The sequence below is a fragment of the Motacilla alba genome, chromosome 4 (assembly GCF_015832195.1).
Source record: "Motacilla alba alba isolate MOTALB_02 chromosome 4, Motacilla_alba_V1.0_pri, whole genome shotgun sequence".
In the NCBI taxonomy this organism is placed as follows: domain Eukaryota; kingdom Metazoa; phylum Chordata; class Aves; order Passeriformes; family Motacillidae; genus Motacilla; species Motacilla alba.
The window spans coordinates 29057063-29082686 of NC_052019.1; the positions used below are offsets into that span (position 1 = coordinate 29057063).

Consider the following 25624-nt stretch of genomic DNA (forward strand, 5'->3'; position numbering starts at 1 on the left):
ATTGCTTTTCCTTCTAGGAATCAGTTTGGGTTTGGTTTCTTCATCTCTGAAAAAATGTTGATACTTATATTTTCTTCAAGATAATGATTCCACAGAGGGGCTTGCCTTATATGGTCTGAAAAGAGTTTTCAGATAGCAGTAGCCTATTTTCTGTTTAAGATTTGGCAGTGCCACAAGAAAGATGTGAGAATTTAGAACATTTACAGTTTTATACTACCAAGTTTACATTCAAATCAGCTGGATGGGAAATATACCAGAAACTCCTGACACAGACTCTCATGATATTTGGACTTAATGCTATATTATACTTTTGTAACTCTGGAATTATAATTACACTCTTCTCTTCTTCAGTTCCCACAGATGTGGTAGCTTTACACTGGAGTATATTATGGAGGCCTATTACAATCAACAGGCTACCCTCTATATTAAGAAGCAATATAGAAAAAGTATTACTCTGTTCTTTTCTGGAACTGTCAGAAAACTGAAATAGTTTTGGCAGAGTTGTTTGAAGTCTGCCTGCTGAAGTTACAATGATTTCCTTGAGTTAAAGTTCCCTTTCTATGATGCAGGAGCTGAAATTCTCTTTATTTTAATTTTTTCCTTCTGAAGGTGGGTAGTACCGCCAATTTCAATGCACAAAGATTGTTGCTAAAGTTGTAGAAGACTGAAAATGATAGCAGTGAAATCCCAACTGTAGTTTCAGCTCTACCATAGAAAAATACTTGGATGTGTTTGACTTTATGAATTATCACTTTCATAGTTACAGTTCCTTTATGGTGAATGTGGCAATTGTAAATCAGAACCTTCTTCTTCGATTGAAACTGTGTCCTTCTGTCTCCGAAGGTTACAGACAGCAGATCAGACCTGGAAGATTTACACCTTTATGCAACTCCGCGGGAGCAACGGTTTCGTAGGTTTGCCAGTCTGGAATTTGAAGGACAGCTATACATGACTCCACATGATTTCATCCAGGCTGTTACAAGTGATGAACCCAAACGTAAGCAGGAGCTTTATAATGCTAAAACTGCTTGGGAAAATGTCTCTGGTGCATGGTTTTTTCCCATTTGCTATTGATTCCTACTTCTGTTTCTGATTGTTGTAAAAAGGTACTGCATCTTCAGAATTTTAATTGTGTCCAAATGCATACAAACAGTATCCTGATAGTTACTAGATTGTAAACATCTGTATGCTAGTTAAGCATTCTTGTCTTAAAGGTTGCAAACAGCTCAATAATCATGAAAAATGGCAAGTTAATTTGTGCCATTTATATTGACACAGTTTCTTTCTGAGCAGGCCTGTATTGCTGTACAACTCTTGCTTCCTCTTTTGTGTAGTTTCTCTGTAAGCAGGCAACCATATACATTCTGTAAAAGACTAAAGATGAGATATAACACATAACTATATCATGGCTTTCTAAATAACATGCTTTGAGTCAGAGTTTTAGTCCCCCCAGGGGATCAACTTTCTACATTTAAACATTGCCAGTGTTAGTACTATGTGTTAATTAATGAAAAATTAATTATCAACTTTAGGTCATTTATTGTAAATTCTTTGCTTTAGTGACTAAATAGTAATGTGATCCCTTTCTGCTCTAGTTTGACTTCCTGGCCCTCAGGCTTGCAGTGCATTGGTAGCAGCACAGAGCTGCTGGAGAGTGGGAATATCTTTGCTCAGGTGTGACATATATAATCACCCACCTTAAGTTTTCCTTTATTCAGTCTACACCACAAATCTAGTATAGAGAACAGTCAAAAGCAGTGCTAAAACAGTCAGAGGAGGCTTAAAATTCTGTGCAGATGTTGGATTTTTCCTTTTTGTTCTGTTACCAGTAATGAAACAAGAGGAAAGAATTCAGTCATGGCACATCAGTGATCAAAACTTCTGTAACTTTTGAATAAAGATATAATCTCATTGTAACAGTGAAGACAGAAGATAGAGCTTAGATGGTGAAAACTTGCAAAACTTTGAAACTCTTACCAGAAAGCAAATTTTTTTTGCTTTGCAGTTAAAGGAGAGGAAGCAGATTGCTTATCACACAAGTTAATACAAATACACATCAGCACTTTTTATCTATTTCCTCTGCTCAGAACTTCAATTCTTCCCTTTTTTGTTAGTGTGGAGTTGGGTTTCACTGTGTATGGTTATGAAGCTTTTGTGCTGTATATAATGGACATCATTAAAACATTTTGGTTTAACTCCGTTTTATGACAGTTTGGTTGGCCAGACCACAATGTATGTATGGTTTGCTATTAAGATTTTTCCATGCTGATGAATTTTCTGCTTCTTCCTCTCACAAAGCAAGTATTCAGATGTTAAAAACAAAACCAAACCAAAAATCATTAAGCTCATAAGGACATTCTGTTTATCTCATGGAAAAGGAGAAGAGATCTGGAGTTGAACAGTCAGGCACCCTTCTGAATTCAGTGTAGCAAACTTTGTTTCTATCAAAATCCTTTCTGTTCATCCAGTTCACCTCTAAGACCAAAAGCAAAATTCACCTGGGTGTCTTTTAGGTTTCGTGATATCAGAGATTACATGGCTGACATAACTATTTTAAAGGATTCCAATTAAGTAGAAGTGGATCGCTTCATTCTAGTGCAGGTCATGTTGTCTGGGAAATTGAGACAGAAGACTGATAAATAGGAAATGATAGCTGAAATAGATGACCCACAGATTACCACATCCAGCTTCTGATCTCTGACTATGGTAATTTTAACCTTTGTACTGCAGCATTGCCAAAGTACCATTTGTCTTCTTGGGCAAATCAATTTTCTGTCTTGCTCTGTCGAAAGTAGTACATTTAAGGAAGGAATTTTTCTAACAATACATTCTAAACATTTTATTTTTTATTTTTGGAGTAATCTTATAAATAATTTTCAAGTTGTATATAATTGGGTCCATTCCGGCTGACATACTAGACCATCTATATTTTGCATAATAAAAAAAGAACATATACCTGGGGTTTTTATGAATGAAGACTAGAAAGGTCTTGAGTTTTGTCAAAAAGCAAAAATGCCCTTTGAAGTATAATAATAGAAGCTCTTTATGTCTGCTTTATAGAAAAGCTAATAATATTAGGCCTGAATGATATTTGTGATGGAGTGAATGCGTCTATTGTGATTGATTTACTTTGGAAATCATGTAAACCCTACAAAAGTCAAGAGGGTGTTCACTTCCTTTTTTGATGAAACACTAACTAATATGGTAGGAGTGTGTTTTCTTCTATAAAATGTAAATTTTTACTCCAGGCATTTATTACAAAAAAGTATAAAATAAATGCTGTCATCAGCTTGTTTCTGCCTTTATGGTGCAGACTTTCATTTGGAAACATACATTACTTTTAAGAGTCATTATTGATACATATTTATAATCTGAATATATGTTTGTATATTGAGAAAGAAAATTAAGAGAAGATGAAATATATTTTTCCCATTTGTGCTAACTATATTAAATTTAGCTTAATACTGAGCTGTAAGATATATATATATATATACACACACACACACGTAAATCTTCACTGACTTGTCTAGGAAGAAAATATGTGTACAACATGTGAGACTGGGAAACTATCTGATTGAAAAATTAGATATATTTATTCTCTGAATTCTTAATGGTAGGCATAATATACACCAATTTATATGGCAAATGAGATTGTTTGAGGGGATTTTATTAAAAAAATTAAATTGAAAAGCTTATGAAAATCTGTTAGGTCATGTTATGATGTTGCATGATATAGCTTCACCATAGTTAGAGTGGGATTTGTCAACAGTCTTGGTGTAAACCTTTACCAAGATGTAAAATTAAAATTTCAGTCAGTTTCAAACCATGAATTGATGAAAGAACATAATGGGTAGCTTGTGTATTGTTTTAATTATTTAATGGAGCATGAACTTCATTATGAGAAAAGGATTTCTAATAACAAAGCATCTTTTGCTCCACAAAAAGAAACCTTTACCCACCAAAAATTTGTTATGGATTTGACCCCATAAAATGCTACTTTCTGGACCTTTGTGAATTCTAATATTCACAATGGCTTATGATAATATTGAATCTGTACAAATATTTGTATTGAGAAGGTGGTGATGAGCCTCAAGTTTTGAATTGTTGAGTGGTTATGGACAGCTCTTGTTCAATTACAGCTACCAAAGAATTGAGCCTGACAGAGGCTGAAAAAGGAATCTGAGTAAGTAGGAAGGGATGAACGGTGTCTTAGCACTTGGTGTAGTTTCAAGGGCTTTTTTTCTGTATTTGCTTTAAAAAGTATGAGTGGTTCATGAAGCAATGGTCGTAATCCAGGTCTCCTTGCAATTTTCATTTTAATGCTACTGCTACTAAATAATAATTTCAGAATATTGTTACCAGGAGTTAGCATGAATGCCCTCTCTTTCCTGTAAAATGTTTTAAGGATGTGTTTTGGAGGTTGAAGGTATTTTCCCTCATTGAAGCAGAGTTGGATTAAAAACTACATCTGAATTGGTTCTTTAAAGTTTGAAACTCTTACCAGAAAGCAAATTTTTTTTTTCTTTGAAGTTAGGACTTTAGGTATGCATTAAGTTAAAGTTTTTTTAATAACATAAGGATAATTGCACTCATAAAGTAAGGCAAATAATTCTTTGTGTAGAAAACACAGTATTAGATGTAACCCAATTTTTATAACACTGCATTAGCATAATTGAATTCTGTGCATTCTTACCAACTTCTCTTTTGCAGATGCTAAAAAGTGGCGATCCCTTTCAAAGCAGGTGAGCAATAATTCCTATGTGGTCTTATAACCATACATTTTGATAGTTGATTTCATTTGTGATGTAAATGTAGAGGCACAGGAGAGTTTAATTTCTTCATTTTTGTGAATTCAGACTCAGCTGAATCCAGAATTTCAGATACTTTAGCTGCAGTGCCTGTTTTGTTGGATTTACTGACTTTCTCAAGCATCTGTCAGTTTCTCCCTCAGTCTATGTCTGACTGCATTTCTTAGGGTCTAGGTGTAATCGGTGTATCCAAAACTGTCTGAAATATTTATGCCACTCTCTTCCTTTTGTGGTGTTTAAGTGCTATTTTTTTTTATTTGTATAAGTGCAAAAGGCCCCATCTGTTTCCCTGTATTTTAAGTAAAGGTATTCTACATTCATATTCATGGGTGAAGTTTGCTTTAGTTCAGGTCAAGTGTTTTAAAAGAACAGTTGCTTGGATTTTGTATGAAAACCTTACTGAAATCCAGGGGGACTTATCCTTGGCTTCAGTCAATATGAGCAGTGGTGAGTTATTTCAGCCACAAATCCATTGCATGTCTCTCTCCAGCTCAGCAAACACTTAGTATTCATGCAGATGAGTAATTCTTGCAATAATCATGTGTGCAAAAATTTATGGAGTGCCTGAGTACTTCCAAAATCATTGTGGTAACTGAAGTTCAATTAACTGGTAGATTTGCATGCAGTCCCTTGTCTTTTATAGTGTTATCCTAGAATTTAATCATTATCTACTATGTACTTAATTAATACTGAAATATATGCTTTTAAATCTTTTAAACCTTATATTTTAGGAGCTGAATCAGATTCTTATGGAGACACCACCGGTTTGGAAAGGATCATCCAAACTTTTCCGTAATCTTAATGAGAAAGGTGATTGAGGAGAATTTATTTTCCTGAACCAAATTATCAGATGTACTTTAATCTGAGTCCAGTTTTCAAAAATAAAGGAATTGCTTGCTGTTGCTTTCTACATTTTACAGCATGGAGAAGTTCCATGTAATCTCTACAGTGTTTTAGTGATGCTGCTTTCCAGCTACCCTCTTTAAATGATTGGGGACTCAGAGTTTGTTAAGCTGATGCTTAAATATTTCAGGTTCATTTTGTTGCCATGAATGATCTTTGGACTATAGACAGACTATTCCAGTAAAGAAACAATATCTCTTTACTTCTTTTCAATAGGTTCAATAATGTGAATATTTCTAAAGACAGTAGTGCTATCTTATATCACTGGAAAAGCATTTTGTACACAAAACAAAGAGACAGTTTCAGAAATGTTATATATTCCTTTAAACTCTGCAGAGGGCTTTGATAGCTTTTAAAACTCACACTATTGGTAAGTGAAGAGCCAAGAGTCACACCCGTTGTATTTTACACCGGTCTCCTCTGTTGTATTTTTTTCTTTCTTAATAAGCTCTATCACTTCACAACAAAAAAAAAAAAAATAGGGAAATAAAACAATGATGGCTTTACAGACATTTAAAAGCTATTTATAATAAATAATCCACGTATTTCTTTGCTTAAATTAAGACTGGTAAAGGTGTGGTGGTGCATTTGAAATATTTTCAAAAGCAGACACAAGTACCTGTTATAAAAGAAGGACACTTAATGGGTGTTTAAAACAAGTACACCAGCAACAGAATTCCAATCAAATGTATGCATGTAATTGGTTAGTATAACTCAAATGCAGCTCAGATTTATTCAAGGAGTAAGTAGTGTAGAGAGTAGACATACTCTCAAAGTAGGCTCTCTAGTGCATGGAGGCACTCACATTTTTTTTTCCTGAGTCTACAGCCAACACTCACAGAGAGGCAGAAACTGGCACATCTTTGCATTATATTTCAGTGTACTTCTTTGCGCTATGCTGCTTTCTATATAGTTGACTTTTGAAATATTAATTGCAAAATATATTAATTGCAGTATACAGCTGACTTTTGAAATATTAATTGCATAAAAATTCAGCCTCAGAATCTGTTAAATCAATACATTATCAGTTAAAAAATGTATCTAGATATTGCTTATTAAGTCTGTAATAAAATGTCTGCAACATGCGTAGACTTGATTCAACAGTATCTTACTGCAGTTTTCTGCCAGTGTAGTCCTACAGAAGTTGATGGAATTGGTTGGACTCAAACTGTCAAAATAAGATAGTAAAATTAGAATTAGACTTCAGTGGTTGGATATCTTTTCAGCATGTTTTATGAAAAAGTGAGTTTTATTGCCCAGTTTTATAAAAAATACAAGAAAATATAATGGGTCTTATGAGTGATATCGTAAATTGATTAAAGAAATGGGAATAGAATTCAGGTCTCCTTAGTTATAAAGTACTCTTTACTTTTTTTGTTTCTTACTCTTTTTTTTTTTTTTAACATGCACATACGAAGCAATTAGCAAAAGCCTATGTCCATTTATTTTGACATGGATTTATGTAATTCAGCTGAGGCACTCCGATTTATGCCCACTGACCTTAAGTTTTTATGATGTTTTTCCCTTGTGTGCCCTCCTTCTCTTCTTTCTGATCCTCGTGTAAGTTTTTCTTTCCCTTCAATCATCATTTCAGAGCGTCTATCCCATAACACTCAGAGCAATCAACCAGAACTATCTGTTTGCAGCTACAATAAGCCAGTACAAACAAAAGGAGAGAGGGCTTTCAAGGCTGTTTCTATTGCTTTCTTCATATCTGTGATGGACTGCTTGACAATTGCACTTTCTTCCTGTTTTACAACAAAGAGGGTGCCATCAAAAAACCAAAAAAATATATTTACATTTATTGACTGGCTATTAAAGAATGTTTTCCATCAGTGAATGAGAACCTTTGAGGTATCTGATTTCTTGATTGGTGCTTGTCCAAACAGATTCAAGCAGGCCTTTGAAAACTTAATTTCTGCAAGCTACTGTATAAAATCAAGAAGATAAAGCATAGAGCATGTGCTACTTAAATGCCTGTATTTAATCATTGCTAATCTTCAATAATGTGTAAATTGAGGAAAAGAGTAGGTGGTATTAAAAAAATCATAGTAGTTTTCCTAACTAGATCTACTAGCAGTAATAAAATACTGGTTCTGAAGACTTAAATTTGCTCTTGGATCAAAAGATGGGATGTGAAGTATCATGGAAGTAAAATCCACATGAATGATACATTGTTTTTAGTTTTAATTGTACAGGTTTTTCAGTGCAAAAAAATTCAGATGACTGCTTACCTAGTTTGTCACATTTTCAGTTAAGTCAGATTTTAAAAGATACTTAAACATCCAAAGATGTGGCTGTTTTTGGAAAAACTTTTGCACCTGACTTGGACTGAAATCAAGGAGACAGCCAGCAACTTTTGAAAATCCTAGCTGATAGACATCTTTACTCTCAGGCATCTAAATACTTCTTTTTTCACTCTTTTGAAATAATCTAAGATTGGGGACTGACTTAACACTTCTGATTTTGGAGGACAGGCAAAACCAATTTGCTAGAAATCAGGAAGAAGTTTCCCTAGTTCAGTCTTAAAGGTCATTGGAGCTAAGGGCTTTTGGGAGAGCTGCAAGCTGTTGTTTTCTGTTCTTGTTGAACTATGAGATGCTTTTCATTGCTGCTCTGGACATTCTGCAAGGTTGTCTCTTTACCCCTTACTCCAGAGCTAGAAAGGCACAAGTATGACTTACGATACCAGACATACTGTTTGGGTATTGACTTCAGCTCTAATTTAAATTTTGCATTAATCACTTCTGAAGAGAAAAGCAAGTGCCATTCCACAGTGTGGTTCCCTTTTGTAATCTTGCAAAAAGAAAAAAACTATGACATCAAGTTTTCAGTTAATACAGCACATGTGCTTAAAAAGCTCTTAATAAAGTCAAGAACTGTTTTCAAATGGTATGTATCAGGAGGAAGCATGTTGAGAATCTTCTCAAAGTAAGCATTTTCATACTGTTAAAGAGTATTATCATGAATTATTGGTGAGATTTTTTGAAAGAAAATTGAATAAATCATTTATATTAGCTTTTAAGAGTCTGTCCAGATTCTCTTTAATGAGCCATGCTCCACTGAATGTCAATTTACTTGCCATGTTTAATGTACTCTTCCCCTAAAATACAAACCCAAACAAAAAACCCCAAGCCATAGATGAATATTGTAGACCAATAACTTACTGACCAAAAATAGTTACATGCATACAAGTATGAATATGCATATGCACATGCACAAAAATTCTCCTTATTATACAGTTTTAGTGTTTTCAAGTTTAGGATGTGAAGACAAGATGAAACTAACATGGCATCTTTTCTTCTTTTTTTCTTTTTTTTCTCTTTTTTTTTTTTTTGTCTTCAGGTGTGATATCTTACACAGAATATTTATTCCTCTTATGTATTTTAACAAGTAAGTATTTTTGGAGATAAAATATTTCCTTACAATTTCAAAGCTCTGAATGTGTTGTTGTGTGTTAAATTACACTTCCCATCCCTGCATATAGAAAAACTACACCATACATCTCTATGTCTCTCTGAACCTCTTTTGCCCTTCTGGAATCTTGTATTATTTTAATGCATTATTATCCAGAATACCTTTTAGTGCCTGTTGATGAAGCTGTGCCATACGCTCCAGCTAAAGCCCAGTTAAGAGCTTAAATTTATTTTCTTGTTTGAAATTCCAACCAAATTTGTTGCTAAATTTGCTGAAGTTCATAAGGGACACTGAATAAATGCAGGGAGAACAGAAAGATACATGTTATTGCCAGTTTGTTTCATCAATTAGTGCATAATGGGCAAAATCAAAGAGTCAGTGGTAAAATATAAAGTATTATGTCAGAAACACTAACAAAACTGAAAAAATATTCTTTTATCTCCCATAAAATTGAAGTAAAATAACCTAAACTAAGCCTGATACAGACTTTTTTTTTTAATATTTTAACAGGTGTTTTCTGGGAAGAAGCAAAGAATTTTACTTGTCTTTTACTTACATGTAATGAAATAATTTCTCTTGGATTTATTAGTGGGGTTTTTTTGGACATGAACTGGATTCCTATTATGAATCAGAGCTGGAACTTGACCCTGAACCCTTAGCATCTTCCACTGTGGCATCAATGACTCTTCCATAATTTCTTTGTTATCTGAATTAACTTTTGGCTGTAATTCATTCATATTGCAAATCAGTGGGTATCCCCAAAATGTTGCCTAAAGGCTTTACTTACAGTTACCTTCAAAGTCACCATGTTTCAGAAATAAGTTCTAACCTGATCTCAAATTTCAATGGCTCTGAGCATGTAAACAAGAAAATGTTGAGTGTCTTTCAGCGTAACATTTACTTTGACCAGAAGTTGCATCCTGTACCTTTTTTTCAAAATCTTTTAAAGTGTCTTTTAGAACACTGTGTTTTCATAGAAAAATTATTTTCTGTACATCTGTGTTTGTAATATACCCAGGAACTAACACTCTTTTGTGAGATATTATTCTTGAATTCATTTCATTTTCTATTTCTACTTTTGTGAGCATGCCTTCTATTTGAATAACATGGGTTATACTGTTTTACAGATGTTATGATTTGCATTTAGTATGTACACAAACATCCTGATTTAAATTCATTGAGATTTTGGCTTTTATGAAGGGATACCAAGCAATTTCTTAGAGTATTATACTTGCTTTCTTTCCAAGGAGATAAATAATTGAATGTTTGGCATTTTTTTGGCAGAGCCACATGCAGGTTTTCGAATTGCTTTCAACATGTTTGATACTGATGGCAATGAAATGGTGGACAAAAAGGAATTCTTAGTGGTATGTATATTTGCAGTTTTTGATGTAATCTTGAAACTGATGAAATGATGTCAGTAGTCATGAGAATATTATCTACTATTCTTCACTGAATGTAGTTGTTTATTTGCCTGATTTAGTATAAAGTTATTATAATGTAAACTGAAAATAGAAGCTCCTTCTTAGAGTGCACAGGAGTCTTGTATATAATTATTTTTGAAGCTTAATTCTAGTTTTTATTCTGGCTCTTCTAATTGCTACTGTAGTCACTGATAGGCTATTAAAGTAATAGAAATGTTTTTATGGTTAGCAGAGTTATTTATTTGCTCTAATGATGAAAGGACTTGTAAAAGGATCTTTTGCTGGGAAATCACCTCACTTTGCCATTCATTCTGCTGATAATCCCAAGTGACCGAAAAACATTGACTGGCCTAATGTGACACTATCATCTCTTTTGGACAAGATCTGTAATGAAACATACTGTACATGTATCTAGTTTAGCCCATAAATCCATATGCTGAAGCAATTTGCTAAGCTGTGGTTCAGTGAGCTCTTTTTACAGAGAATATTCCTACAGGGGAAACTGACTTTGACCTGAATGATTTCCACATCCTTTGGAACAGATGGCAGGGAACCTAGAACTTGGCAATAGTTTGGTTGCATCCAAGATTTTGTTACATTACTAATTTGAATGACACTATTTTTCAGATTAGAGCTTTACTCTGTTTACGGCTTGAAAAAAGCAATTCTGTATATTCATCTTATTAATTATTTAAGCAGAGTTAATTTTTTTCAGATTGGAAATGTTAACAGTTTTAAAAAACACAGACTTCAAAAGAAAAATTCACATGTTGGTGAGATTTGAAAATGAAGAATAATTTGGCACTTGAGGGAAAATCTTTGAAAATCCTAAATCATCCACTAGATATTCACTTTTATCATGATAAATCTTCTATATTCAATTAAATAATAATTCAAATTAAAATTTGAATACTTTGTAAGTTTTCAGGTAGTAGGATGCACCAAGTTCAGGACAATGATCTTGCACTAACGGGAGGGCTATTTTAGATTTATGCTCATTTAATTTATTTTCTGATTTCAGAAGAAATGGGAGGAATAATTAATGTCATTCTAAATAAATGCCAGTGACTGATCATTAAAGAAAAAAAAAAAGGAAATGCAGAAAATTGACCACTCTGAGTTTACAATAACTGTGTGGTTTTATGCTAAAGAAAGTGCATCATAAACCAGAGATCTGTGAGAGATCTAAATTGTTAGTGTGCATAGGCAGCAGCTGTCTGGGATTACACTGAAGCACTCAGTTATGGTGAACATAGGTTTTGACATTTCTTTAGAAGTTAACGTTTAAAATTATGTGGTTAGTGGTGTAGGCAAGCTTTCTGGAGAATACACAAGGCCTTAATTTTCTACTGAACAAGTACAGATGATTAATGCAATAAAACATTTAAAAGAATTGAATCAGATGTTGGGAAAATATATTTGTGTAAAAGACATAAATTTTATCTCCATAGATTTTTGTGTAGTTGAGCTTATAAAGAAATACAGTGAGTACACATGAGAAGAAGCCCAGTGCTTTACTGAAAAAGATGGAGCAAAATACAAACAATAAAAGAGACTCATTGAATGTATTTAAGTGCCAGAGCCAAATTTATTTAAAATAAAGATAACCTTGTTTCCTGTGTGTGGTTTCTTAATTGATTCAAATATTCTATGCTAACTGAAAGAAAATAGAAATGTGGAAGAAACTCTCCTCAACATGCTGAACTTCCCTCAATTCTCCTTTTCAGGGAAGTGAGATCTGAGATCTGGGGGCTTGTTCTGGTGACATGGCTAAAGCAGAACAGGTGTCTGCTTAAGTTCCAAATTTGTTTTGGAATGTGACACCACTTGCAAATGGTGGCATACTGGTCATTTTTTTTTTTTTTTGTATTCTATTATTAAATGTACACATCCTTGAAAGTGGTAATTCTTAATAAGCATCTTCTCCAGTTGGAGGAACAAACCAGCAACCATTGGATTAATTAACAAAAGGAAAAAACAGAGGAAGAAGAAGAAGAAAAAAGCAAGCGTCTTTCATGGTTCAATTAAACAGAATGTGGATTGGACTGACAAGTTTGTTCTAAAAGAAAAAAGGGCTTCCATTACAGCAGCTAAATGGGAGGAAATTGCAGCAAGAGGCTTTGTCTTTCAGAAACTGATGCTAAAAATGAAATAAAACAAGCATATAAAGTGGGAAACAAGGACAATATTTAACTATGGTTATTACATCTTTCTTTCTAACTATGCTTTTATAGTCCTCTTCACCCCCTGCTATGTATCTGTTCTCTGTCAAGATCCCTGGCTAAAGTTTCTCTTTATTCTTTTTCTGTTAGCAGTCTTGGTGGATGAAAGAAAGAAAGTAGAATTTTTAAACATTAGATATACTGTGCCCTACCTATGATTGTATTTAACAAATTTGTATAGATCAAACTTGAGTGCAACTCTGTTTCATCAGGTGTCAGTGATCCTTCAAAAATTAGATTGGAACCCTTAAGTCAGAATGTGAGATCTGAAGTGAAAAAGACTAAAATAGATAGGTAGATAGATTTTTGTGTAATGAAAGTATATATGGAAATAGAGGTTGATTCAGTGATAGTGCAGCTATGATAGAACTGGACCCAGCACATACAATTTGCATCTTTATTCACCTTGCTTGAATATGATGTATCATATCCTGTGTGTCTGAAAGAAGGAGACTGTTCAAAAGTTGCCATTTGAACTACACCAACATTTTCAAAATAATTATCCATCAATTACAGGCAGAAATTGCAAAATTGGTAGTAAATTCTGTTCAGTTTTACAAATAAAGGGTCTTTGAAGAGTTTTGTTGAGAGATCATGTGTTATGTGACTCTTGAGGAAACTGTGTGTGTAATGAAGAGTTGAAAAATACTTAATTTTTCTGATAATAGCTGTATTATTTTTGTAAACTAATTTCATGTTGTTTGTGCTTTCCTCTTTGCTTATGTCATAGGGGTGAGGTCAGGGAACAGAAGGATTGTGTTGCCTTGTTACTGGAGATCTTGGTTTTGCTGCCTTCAGCAGTCAATCTCATTATCCTGTTTCAAACAATGTTCCTATGAAAGTACTCCTAGACCCTTTTTGCATTCACTTTTTTTCAGTCACTGGTATCCTATAGCACTCTTTCTGAACAAAAGATCCATTTCCAGAAGTTTAGCAAGGGCTTTAATAATGCATGCAACAGAATCCTACTTCTTTTGCCTCTGTGGCAGGGGAAATACATCCAAGGATGCCTTGCTTTTTACTGATCTTTTTTGGTTTTTCAATTACTGCCACTCTTCTCTCCTGCTTGATGGCTTGTCACTTCACTTTTCACAAGGGATTTTCTTTCTGTTTCTCTCTGTTCATTTAACTTTTTTCTTTGCATTGTTCTGGGTTGCAAACTTTGTAGTACTCTATCCCATCAAGACTCTTTCCTTGTTGGCATAAGTTACAGTAACTTGTGCCTGTAGGTTTGCAAAAAAAATTTGAAAAAATTTACCAAGGTCTGTAAATTTATCCCATACTCAAAAATAGGTATTGTGATACACAAAATGTTCTGGTCTGTATTTGCCTGGAAATTCCAAAACTCAGTAGTCAATTTTGGAAATTCATAAAATGTTTATAAATTAGTTTTGTTTATAAATGTAGTGTTTTCTACTTCTGTCACTATCACTTCTACTTCTATCACTAAACATTGAATACTTTCATTTCAGTGTTGTCATACCCCTGTGGTTAGGCTTGCCGATTCCTTCATCTGCCTTCTCTGAAATAAAGATACTTTGAAATTTAGTTTGGAAAATTTCCTTGCAAAATTTATCACACATACTTTATGTTTCACATTCCAATCCCTGTGGAGCTCTATGTACATGCCAGTGCATTATCAGGTTTTACCAGACTTCTGGTAGGTAAAATTGCTCCTTTGAAAGGACTGCCACAATTGTGTCTGCATGCCAAGGTGTTTGATTCTGAAGATACATATTCTAGGTTGGGCACATTTCTCAGGTCAGGGTTTATTCCTTTTCCAGCCTACTTAGAGGGTAACAAATGCTACATGAGACAGTACAATATTTTCACATGCAGTTTTTTTAAAAGCTGAAGGTCCAGTAGAGACCTAGGTGGTATCACAGTTAATACTTTCTTCTATTGCTAAACACTGTGAGACCTTTTTCTAATGGTTAGGGAACATTAATTGGTATTACTATAAATAAAAATACTTAAATAAAACAGATACTTGCAGAGAAAGATAAGTACAATCCAGTTCTTACTCTGAAGACTTTACAAAAATAAATATGCTTAAGAATCTGTATGTTTGAAATCTTGTATTTGAGGTTTTCTCAGAAGTCATGTTTAAAGCTCTTCATGTTGAGATAGTTGTGAAAGGGGTATTTTACAAGACCTGAAGGTATTCTTTGAACAGACTTGAAAAGAAAGGGTACTTGATAAATTACTCTTGAGTAGTAGTTTGTTGCTGCTGAAGGGGAATGTTTCACCCCCTCCAGGTGTTTCTACCCCTCCCTTGTGCCAGCAGGAGTAAGAACTGATCAGGTTGGAAACTAATGTGAAAAAAAGATTGATCCAGCTGACTACATAACCACAGAGATACTAATTAGAACCTGACACGAAAGGATGTGCCTGGAGGTGGTGAAAAAGGGTGGAACTTCCCCTTTTTATACTGGCCAGATTGGCTAAATAGGACATTCTTAGTATTGTGCTCCCAAGTAGAATTGTTACCCTTACTTTGTGGAAAAAAATATTTCTTTTTTCCCTTTCTGTGTGATGGTTTAAGTCACAGAAAGAATGTGAAGGCATGAGTATGAACAATAAAGCATAATTGAAACTCTGATATTTCAGTAAAGAACTGTGTTTTAATACTGTTTTTAATGTTCCTTATGAGGAAGGATATTGTTATTTATGTGAAAACAGACTGCACACTAAATATTAACAAAATGGTTTGGTTTTTAGCTCCAAGAGATCTTCAGGAAAAAAAATGAGAAGAGAGAAAAAAGAGGAGATGAAGAAAAACGTGCAATGCTGGTAAGTAAAATCAGAAAACTGTATCCGGTAGTTTGTTTGGTTTTTGGTTTTTTTTGTTGTAGTACAAAATTATGTGTGTGTAAATATTTCACTGATCATTTTTTTAAACACTAAATTCATATTGTTAATAGAATAGGCATAACTTTCTATGTAGAAAAAAAACAATATTTAGCCTAAACTGCAATTACTGGAAAAAAAGAATAAGTGGTTTATATGAAGGAAAAAAATAGTGTTTAAATACTGTAGTCAACAGTATTTATGACAGTAGAATTGATTCCATTTGGAGTTTAGAAATCTAGGGAAAAGTGAATAGTAATGAGCCAGTGTTTCTGTCTATAACAGGGAGAGATCTCAGTGGAAAGACCAAGTTACACACTTGCTTTCAGAACTAACTGAAGGTGTTCATGTAGACCTTCTGATCCTGGTGCTTGTTATCTACATAGTAGTTTTAAAATAGATTATGAAATGTTACAACTGAACTTAGATTTTATATTCAAATTTAAATTCTTACTAAATAGTTCTTATGATCAATGTAAAATATATCAACCTGAATAGATTTTTGTGGAATATTGGGTACTCACATAATGTCAAATTTGCATTTCATGCAAACAAATAACAAGGTAAGTCAGAAATAAATGAGTCTGTGGTGGCTTGTCTGAGAGATGGCAGCAGTAACAAGTATACTGTTGGACAAGTAAACATCAGGGATAAATCTCTGCTGAGCAGAGAGCAGAAAAAAACCCAAAACTGTTCATTTGCAACTTGCATATTTATGGAAAAAAATCCTTATTATAAGAAACATTTTGATATATCAGCAGAGTTTCTCAGTGTCCATTACACTTTTGCCAACATCAATGCTCAGTTTCAGTTCTTTGTCCCTGAAACCACAGGAAGTATGATTTTCAAGAATTATTACTTTTTAAACCTTCCCTGAGAAAAAAAAAGAAGGATTTTTTTCTTCCCACCCAGAGAGACCCATCCTGCTCAGCTTTTCAAAACTGTAGGTCTGTTGTTGAATCTCTCAGAGACTGTTTATTTTGAACAAAGGAAACTTATATCTAAAGGAAGAGCTTTTGGAGAACGTAAAGGTTGCAAAATGGCACATAATCTCGAAAAACCTGTACTTCTCTTCTGAAAATTTGAAGAGTAAGACTGAAAATAAATCATTTCTTTCTTCACTGTCATATTGAAAACAAATAAACAAACAAAAATAATAATATATATAAAGGTTTGCTTTTCTTAACCTATTCTGTTGTCTTTTTTCCCCCCTTCTTTTGTCTTCATTCTGACATGCGATACTTGGCTTGGCCCATTTTTGCTGTATATCAGCGTCTTCAACTTTATGGATATCATACTCCTACTAACAGTGTATGTATTCTAATTATTATCAATTGATGCAGTCTTCACCAGTGAGATGAAATAATATTCTATAAGAAAATCTATTGTATTTATCTTTTTCATCGAGTAAATTTTATCTGCCAGTCAGTAAAAATGTGAGGAATCTTGACTTGCATAAAAGATTGTTGCATGCATGCTGAACATGCAAGTCTATCAGGAGGAAAGGTTGCTCTCTATTTATATAAAATGGAGGAAATGGTATTTTTAAGGGAAAGTACAAAATATATTTCAGTAAACTGTAGATATATTTTTAATTAATGTGTGAAATTAAGTCATCCTGCATGAGTCATTTGATCCATCTCTTTCTTTCCTTGTGTATAGTGTGAATAATTAGTCAATTGAATCCTTCACCTCTTTGTTACTCCCCAAAAAGAGACCTGAAGAGAGCTTTCCTATTTTTATGCTTCACCTACAGAACAAATACATTAGAACTTCCAGTGCTGAACTAGGAAAGGATTTTACAGAAAATATTCCCTCTATTACTTAGGTGACAGTAAACTTCTTTACAATAATTTTTGAAGGCTGAAAAAGAGAAGCAGAAAGAGATCCTCTGAGGTTTTTAGTGTCTTCATCATGATCTGATTAATTTCTGGATCATGGCAGAAGTAAAACAGTTTTTAAAAAACAGATGGATTTTATGTTTAAATAGAATAATTCATCTTGTTGAGGCATTATTGTAACATTCCAAGTGAGGGGATTGGATCCAGGAGAATTAGATGACTAGTGAAATTCCAATTTTAAAATTTGTTTTGTTATATAATTATTCACAGAAATGCACAGATTTATTTCTTGTGAATTTGGCACCCACAAATGGAGCAATATGCAGGGAGGAAGTCTGTTGAATTAAAATGTGCAGTTGACATGATGTGCATACTGCAGTGATGTGAGAAAAATGAAGTGGAATATGCAAGGCCTTATGATTCAATAGATTTCAGATCAGGCTTTACTGTAGCTAAACTTGCTGGACAGTGATTGCCATATTCCTATGCTTCTTCCTGTTTCAAACTGAAACCAAACTAGTTAGGTATTCTACTTATGCAATTTTCAAATTCAGTAAAAACATGTCCTTCTGGACTGAGCCATGCACAGGCTCTTTATCAAGATAGTGCCCAGGTGTGTGCCGTATTTTTTGCCTTCCTACTAAGTGGAGATCTCCTTGCAAAGGAGACCCAGGTGTATAGCAATTCAGTAAATCCCTCATCTCCAAAAATAGATATTTTGGGTTTTTATTTCTCCTGCTGAAACAAGAAGTGTAGCAGTCTTTTGTTTCCCTTGATGTCCTCAGGAGCTGAAGATACCCAGGTTCCAAGGAGATGCAATCCTAAAATATCTGGGATAGTCCAACATGCTGCCTCATGCATGAGGCCCTTGTCCTCACTTCATCTGACCAATCAGTTCTATTTTTTTTAAATGTGTTGAGGTCCATAGGCCATAAAAAGCATATGGTGATGTTTTAAATGAGTTAAATATTTGAGTATTTTCATTAGGTTAATTATTTTCGGAGGTTAATTCTTTCAAGTCATGTTCTGGTGCATACTGCATTTGTGTCTGAGACTGCTTTGGCATGTACTGCATGAGTGCTTTCACTGACCAAATGCCAACCAGAACATGATAACTGTGATGTGATGCATGTAATGGAAATGAAATGTGCACAGCCAGAAGTACTAATTCAATTGACTAAAGTAACTCCAGTAAGAGAACAAATTCAGTGAATACTTAAAATAGATAATTATAGAATTGTATGCATAAAAGAATGTTCATACTCATGACAAGGTAAGTTTGATCATCAGATGTGAATAGTGTTTTCCTGGTAGGTATATTACAGTTGAAGTTGAACTAATTAGGCTTGTTTTTTGCCTTTCTTTGTTGGTGCAATGATGTCATCATAAATATTAGATTAAATTATTTTATATTACTAGTTGTATGGTGATATTTTTATTTTGCCAATAAAAATAATTTTTTAGGTATATGAATTAATATTTTCTGGAAAAACAGAATTGATAGAAAAAAACACTGGCAAAATGCTGAGTTTAAATGTCCATTTTGATGTGTACTTTTAGTAAATACTTTCACTTCTGCTTTCGTGAATTTAATTTGTTTGGGAAGATGGAGTCTGGTCATACTTCTGGTGCAGCCAAGAGCATGAAGGAAATAGCTGCAATAGACCAATGTTCCTTTCATGTACAAAGTGTAATGTAACTGGTTAAAATGTCACTGTTTAGAAGCAAGAGAACCAAGCCCTGCTTTTGAAGATCAGTTAAAAAATATTTTAAAGTTTATAAATAGTTGTTCCATTGTGTTTTGTTTTTCAAACAATTGTGCTTCTTGAAACTGCAGGTTCTTAAAACAGAAGGAGAGGACCTTGTCCCCAGAAGCTATTGGGATACTTTGAGACGTAGCACAAGCCAAGCACTGTTTTCAGACCTTGCGGAGGTATAAAACAACCTCTCTGGTCTCTGCTCCATAAACAGACTGTTCTTTTATTTATTCTGTTCTGATTGCTTTCTTACATTATGCACCCTCTTTCTTCTTTTCCTTTTAATTACTTTTTCGTTTTAAATCTCAAAGTTCTCAGCTCAAATGCATTTGGTTCTCTACGATGTGATAATCGAAGGTTGTCATTTCCAAGAAAAAGCAAATTTACCTTTGGAAAGAGTTGGAAGATAAAGTCCTCTTCAGTTCTCACTATAAGAACATTTTCTAACACTAATAGTCACGGCAGTTCACAGTTAGAGAAGTAATTCAGGAAACCTTTGTCATTTAGGCATGGTCCAGTAAAATGACAACTTTACTGAGAGTTGTAGCCCTTTAAGCTTTTAATCTTTATGTCCTTAATGTGTTTTTTATGTATATTATCAGAACCAGTCTTCACAAAAACTATAATGCAAAGATTGTTTTAATTATTGGAGAAAAACAGGAATGTTTTAAGGTGACCAAAACATTGGTCCATCTTTTGTAATATTAAACAATCATTATGGAGGTCTAGAAGTACCACTGAGCTGTCAAATTAATTTCCATAATGCTTTAAATTCTAATAATTCTTGTTTCGTGATCTGCTTCTAGATAATTAAGATATTTCTTTGTATTTATCATTTCAGAGGGTCAGAAGAGTAGATCATTTATGCTTTTCTGTACCCCACACAGTGAGAGTGATTGCTCTGCTGGTAGTGGCATTAAGAACATACAGCAACTCCCTACTGACTCTGGTCTCAGAGTTCCACGTTTCCTAAGCAGGATCATAATGAAAAAAGAACAAGAAACCGAAACTGTCCTCCAGAGTAAAACAGTCTTTTCCCTTGGTTTGGAAGCAATGTGTGCTTCATATTGAAAGTAATTAGTGTTTTGTCCATGCTGTTCCTCTGCAGAAGCTATTGAATAACCTGACGACTTCAGTAGACTTATTTCTAATTTCCAGGCTTAATTTACTCATAGTCCCTTTATATCAGTCTGTTGTTCATTAATTTTCATAGGGATTTTTCTTCTTTAGTGTTAATCTTCATACTCATGGTTGTGTTTATTAATGCAGTCATAGCACTCTGTTTAAATTTATTTGAATTTTAATTGTGGGCCAAATCTTTTAAGGTAGAACCTATATTTTCTAGGTATCAAATAAGCCTTTTCCATATTTCTCTTGGTTTGTGTCCATTTTCTCTTCAACATAACAAAATGTAGTGTTACAGAATTGAGTTTTATAACAATATTTATAGCAATATCCAAACTAATAACATACACATAGTAATCTTGCAATAAAGCAGTAGACCTGGCCTATCTTTCCTTGCTTCTATGCTCATGAGCTTCTGAATTGTTAATCCAGTTATTAATCCTATTTTATTCCACCAAATTTTAAAATCCAGAAGATCAGTGCTCTTCTCTAGTCAGATAAGGAGACATAGAGGGGAGAGAAGGCTTCTGAATTCACTGATTGTTCAAGAAGCTTGGGGCATTTAGCTTTCTGAATGAAATGTCATCTTATAGAATGGCATCTTAATGTACAGTTAGCTGGCATGAATTCAGTCCCAAGTATAGATGGACTTAAGTTTGGTAATCTCTACACACGTTTAATTTGAAGAGAGGGTTTTTTTTTTAATATCTGATGCCTCAGACTGATATCTGTAACTATACTGTAATTGAAGCTTAATAGCAGCTATACTTAGTAGTGATTTGAATTCTCTGTAAAGTGTATAAAAAGCCTGTCTGCTCATTTGTAAATAATTTTATGAAGAAAAATCATGGTCTGCATTTTCTCCACTGACAATTTCCCACTTCTCGCCGTAATTATTTTTATCTTGCTTCGTTTGGGCCAGCTGGCTTTCATCTATATTCTTATCTCTCCCAGGTACTCTTGCATCTGAATAATATTATAGCTATTTGTAGAGAGAAAGTGGCATAAAGCAAGGTGACACTGGGGTTCATGTTGTTTCATAGGCTTTTGAGAAGGCTATATGTAAGTTGAAAATGAGAGTAAATAAGGTTTGTTGCTATGGGAATCAAAAGTTCTCTTTGGAGAGTAAAGTTATTTATCGCTAGTTTTCTCCACGACAGTGTATAATACTGTTTCTGTACTTACTAATTTAGCAATTCCATCATCCTGTTGGAATATTGCAGTTATCACTAAATTCAGTTTTGGGGTTTATTCTTAAATTACTAAGTGAAATTGGAAATCAGTAGCTTAGTTATTACTGTTGGAAAAATCAAGAGTTTTCAGTAAAAAAGCTCTTATTCAATCAAATCATAATATACATACTTAATTATTGGAATATGTTGGTAAAAGTGGAATCAATGCTTATAAGCATTACCTACTTGAAACTAATTTTGCAGAACACAAAATAAATAGACTTTATGCACTTCAGGCTAGAAAATGGAAAGAAAAACATATTGCCATTATGCAGCAAGTCAATCAAGTGATTGAAACACTTGTCTTAAGTTTGTCTCTTTACCTGTGTTTGTATTCCAGTTATTGTAAAGAGAAATGAGAAGGGTTTTTCATTTAAATACTGCAAATAACTGCAAAATATATTTTATCAAAATTGAGGCTCATATTTGTATACATGGAAACAGGTGAAGCAATTTAATTTGCACTGATCTAAAACAAATAAAAATAATTTTGTCATGAAAAATAAATAATAGCTCTAAATGATTTAAGCTTCTGATTTTATCCTTTACCATAGAAAAGAGAATTTATTTAATGCTATCGGTGCAGAAGGAGCACAGGAATAGTTTTCAGTTGCCTGCAGTTCTTCAGAGAAGCATGTTGGGTTGAGTTTCTGCAGTGAGGTTTTTGTTTGGGGTTTTCTCATTTAGTGAGGCCAACCAAGTGGGAATTGTGAAAAGACTCACAGATTGCAGTTTTTTTTAAACGGTTCTTTAGATACGGGTGAATGCAACCTAAGTCTAAGGTTTTGAAATGTTTTTGCAAGATGAAAGGCTGTAATTTAACATTTGATATCTTTTCAGTGTACTTGGGGGAAATTGTTTGAATGTGCTCAGGGATTTAATTGCTTAAAAGACATAAGAAATCAGGGTATCTGCATTTCAGCATATTGTGTCCTGTAGTGGAGGATAACAATATTAAAAGACAAATAGTGATTACTTTTCTGAATTAGTTTGCTCACTTGAAGAGCAGAGCTGTCTTAATTGAAGGACATGAAATATCTCTACCTCTATATACACTATGTCATCTTATTTCTCCCTGGAGGAGAATATGAGAATAAAGAGGAAGCTAGAGTACACGAAATGCAATCTTGAGAATCCTAAACTGATTATACTAAAGAACAGAAAAGTCTCTCTCATTTCTTTATATTGGATGTTGAAAGGGATTTGTGTTGTTACTGCCTTGTGTTTTCCCTTGTTGTTGATACATAAATACTCCTACTGAATATTGCACTTAATGTTTTTTACGAATCAGTATGTAAATTTTAAAATAATATAGTGTATTTCAGAGAATGTAGATGTGAAATGCTTTTTCATGGTGCATGGTTTATCGTGATGTTGAGCTACTGCATATTTTTCAAAATTTTTTTCCTGGTTTCTTCACTTAGATTTTCTTTGTCTGTTACAAATTTATAGCTCTTCAGTGAAGAAATAGAGTCAGACTTAAAGGACTCTTGAGTGTAGCTTGCAGTTTTGTATGTGTAGATCTTTATAGAGCTGTATAAACATTTTCTGCACCTATGGTAGATCCCACAGGTTTATAATGTATTGTTATGGTGATAAATTATTACTGTTACGTCTCCCAAATATTTGCTAGGTTTCTGTACTGTGCCTTGTTTTGTACTGTAACACTAGAATCAGCAGACAAACTTCCTAATGGGTGGTAGCTTGCCTAGGAAGAGCAGAGACTGCTCTCCTACTCTGTGCTTTTCATAAAGTGTTGTCTTTGTAAGAAAAATGAGGCAATCTCTAAGCAGGTGCAGTAAGGAGACTAAATACACTACTTTTAAAATTTCTAATGTTGGTAGAAGCATGTTAACACCAGGAGGACAGTGTCATGTTGGGCTACTGTGGCTTATTCAAGAGCCTTATATTACTGAATTATTCTTCAGCTCTTCAGTGTATCAAGAGCTTCTTTTTCAAAGAAGTAAAATCAATGCATATATACAATAGTTAAGGGCAGTGAAGTAGTAAAAAAAGTGGAATATTGTGCAATCACTATACACAGATGACAGTTACCTCTGTTCGGATTCCTCTTTACAAATTTTGCTATTAGAAATGGTCAAAATTAGTTGACTTTCACTTCTAATTCTGGCTTCAAAACCTTAGTTATTTATTAAGGAAAAAAATATTAATACATATTTAGAGATTCCAGTCCTGTGCAGAGACCACAATCTGGTACATGAGGAACAGTCTTAAGAGAAGTAATCCAAATATTGCTTCATTATTTCAAAATATTTCCTAAATCTGGTGTTTTAAATGTGTTGGGCAATAACATTTAAGATGCAGCTACCTGCAACTTACAACTTATGTAAAGTATACCTAACTGATGTGATTGTGGAACACAATCCCATGCTTACTTTTGAAATACAGAATAAGAGTATATGAATTAATGTACTTTAATTTCTTTGTGGTTTTGTAGTAGAAGGGAAGCAAGATTGTGTACAAAGGGAGTTACATTTTATGGTTTATCTTAAATGACGAGATTTTTTTTTTCCTCGCAAGTTTCTGGTTTTATTTTACATACCTTTTCCCCCTTCATTGCTGCTTCCATTACATCATTCTGTTAGTTAAACTACTTTCTACTAAGTGCAATTAACAGCCACTGCTATTTTGTGTGAAAATTGCATGGCAAAATTAATGTAATGGATTGCAATATTAAAATCTTCTTAAAGACTATAAACATGAAATAAAAACTCTTTTAATAGAAAAGTCTATTATGATGATAGGCATTCTCAGATTATACTTCTGTATCTGATCCAATCATGGCCTTTAATTTTTTTTTATTCTAATATTTAAGCGTGCTGATGATATGACAAGTTCACTGTCAGATACTACACTGCTTGTACACTTTTTTGGCAAGAAAGGAAAAGCAGAACTAAACTTCGAAGATTTTTATAGGTGAGTCTCAACTTCATTAATTCCTTGTAAAAAATATTTGTATAGTTGTTCTAATTAATGTGTACTTTATTACTATACACACAGCTTATTCAGGCATGTTTATATGGTTTGTGTTCCCTTTGTGTGTGTATATACACAAAGAGTAAAATAAAACAATAAGTGGCCCAATAATAAAAAGTCCTCTTACAATGCTGCTGCAAATTTTAGTTAGTTTGTGGTGGAAACGTTATACCCCAGCCCTGTCCTTATTTAAGGACACAAGCAGTAGAAATATAGAGGATGACAATTTCTTCATGTTTTGTTTGTACTTTAGATTTATGGATAACCTGCAAACTGAGGTTCTAGAGATAGAATTCCTTTCCTACTCTAATGGGATGAACACCATCAGTGAGGAAGACTTTGCCCATATTCTCTTGAGATACACAAATGTGGAAAATACATCAAGTTACCTGGAAAACCTGCGTGGCAGTATTCCTGAAGAAAAGGTAATTGATTAGCAGGAGACCACAGCATGCAGTCCCAGTGTCATTAACATGAAAACATAGCTTTGCTGGACTGAATTACTTAGCACCAGGATTTTATTTTGATCATAAACTGCATGTCTGGTTTTTCAGATTACTTGCTGAATAAAATGTAGAAGAGTAAGTAGCATAGAATTATATTCCATAGGATTTAGCTAGTAATACTGTTGAAGTTTAGATAGAGCATAACAGATAGATAGAACAGGTTAAATTGCAAAAACCATAAGACATTAAGAATAAAAAAATTCTAGCAATGAATTATTAAAAAACCCTCTCTCTTTCTCTCTTTCTCTCTTTCTCTTTCTCTCTTTCTCTCTTCTCTCCTTCTTCTCTACTTCCTTCATTCCTTCCACTGCCACTGTAATAGCATCTCCTCAGAAATAACATCACATTATATCTCATTGCACATTATATCTCATTGTTTTATAGTCCTATTAGTGAATTGCTTGTAATTATTTTTGGGTGTGTGGGTTTTTTAAAGACTGAAGAGACAGAAATGATAATATAAACAGTAAAGGTCAGCAGATGGTCCTTAATTTGTTTAACAACAAATGCATTTTCAGAAGTGTATATGAGAGAAAGAAATG

General features: G+C 33.7%; 1 protein-coding gene across 1 annotated transcript in view; it reads left to right on the forward strand.

Annotated features, from left to right (window-relative positions):
- The window catches only part of MICU3 (mitochondrial calcium uptake family member 3), a 50862-nt gene that overhangs the window by 11539 nt on the left and 13699 nt on the right, over positions 1–25624 (forward strand). The window contains exons 2-11 of the mRNA XM_038135150.1: positions 844–997; positions 4711–4742; positions 5540–5618; positions 9057–9104; positions 10413–10495; positions 15496–15567; positions 16897–16935; positions 19303–19398; positions 24416–24516; positions 24830–25001. Coding sequence (XP_037991078.1) covers positions 844–997; positions 4711–4742; positions 5540–5618; positions 9057–9104; positions 10413–10495; positions 15496–15567; positions 16897–16935; positions 19303–19398; positions 24416–24516; positions 24830–25001 — 876 coding nt within the window. The remainder of the gene's footprint in view (positions 1–843; positions 998–4710; positions 4743–5539; positions 5619–9056; positions 9105–10412; positions 10496–15495; positions 15568–16896; positions 16936–19302; positions 19399–24415; positions 24517–24829; positions 25002–25624) is intronic.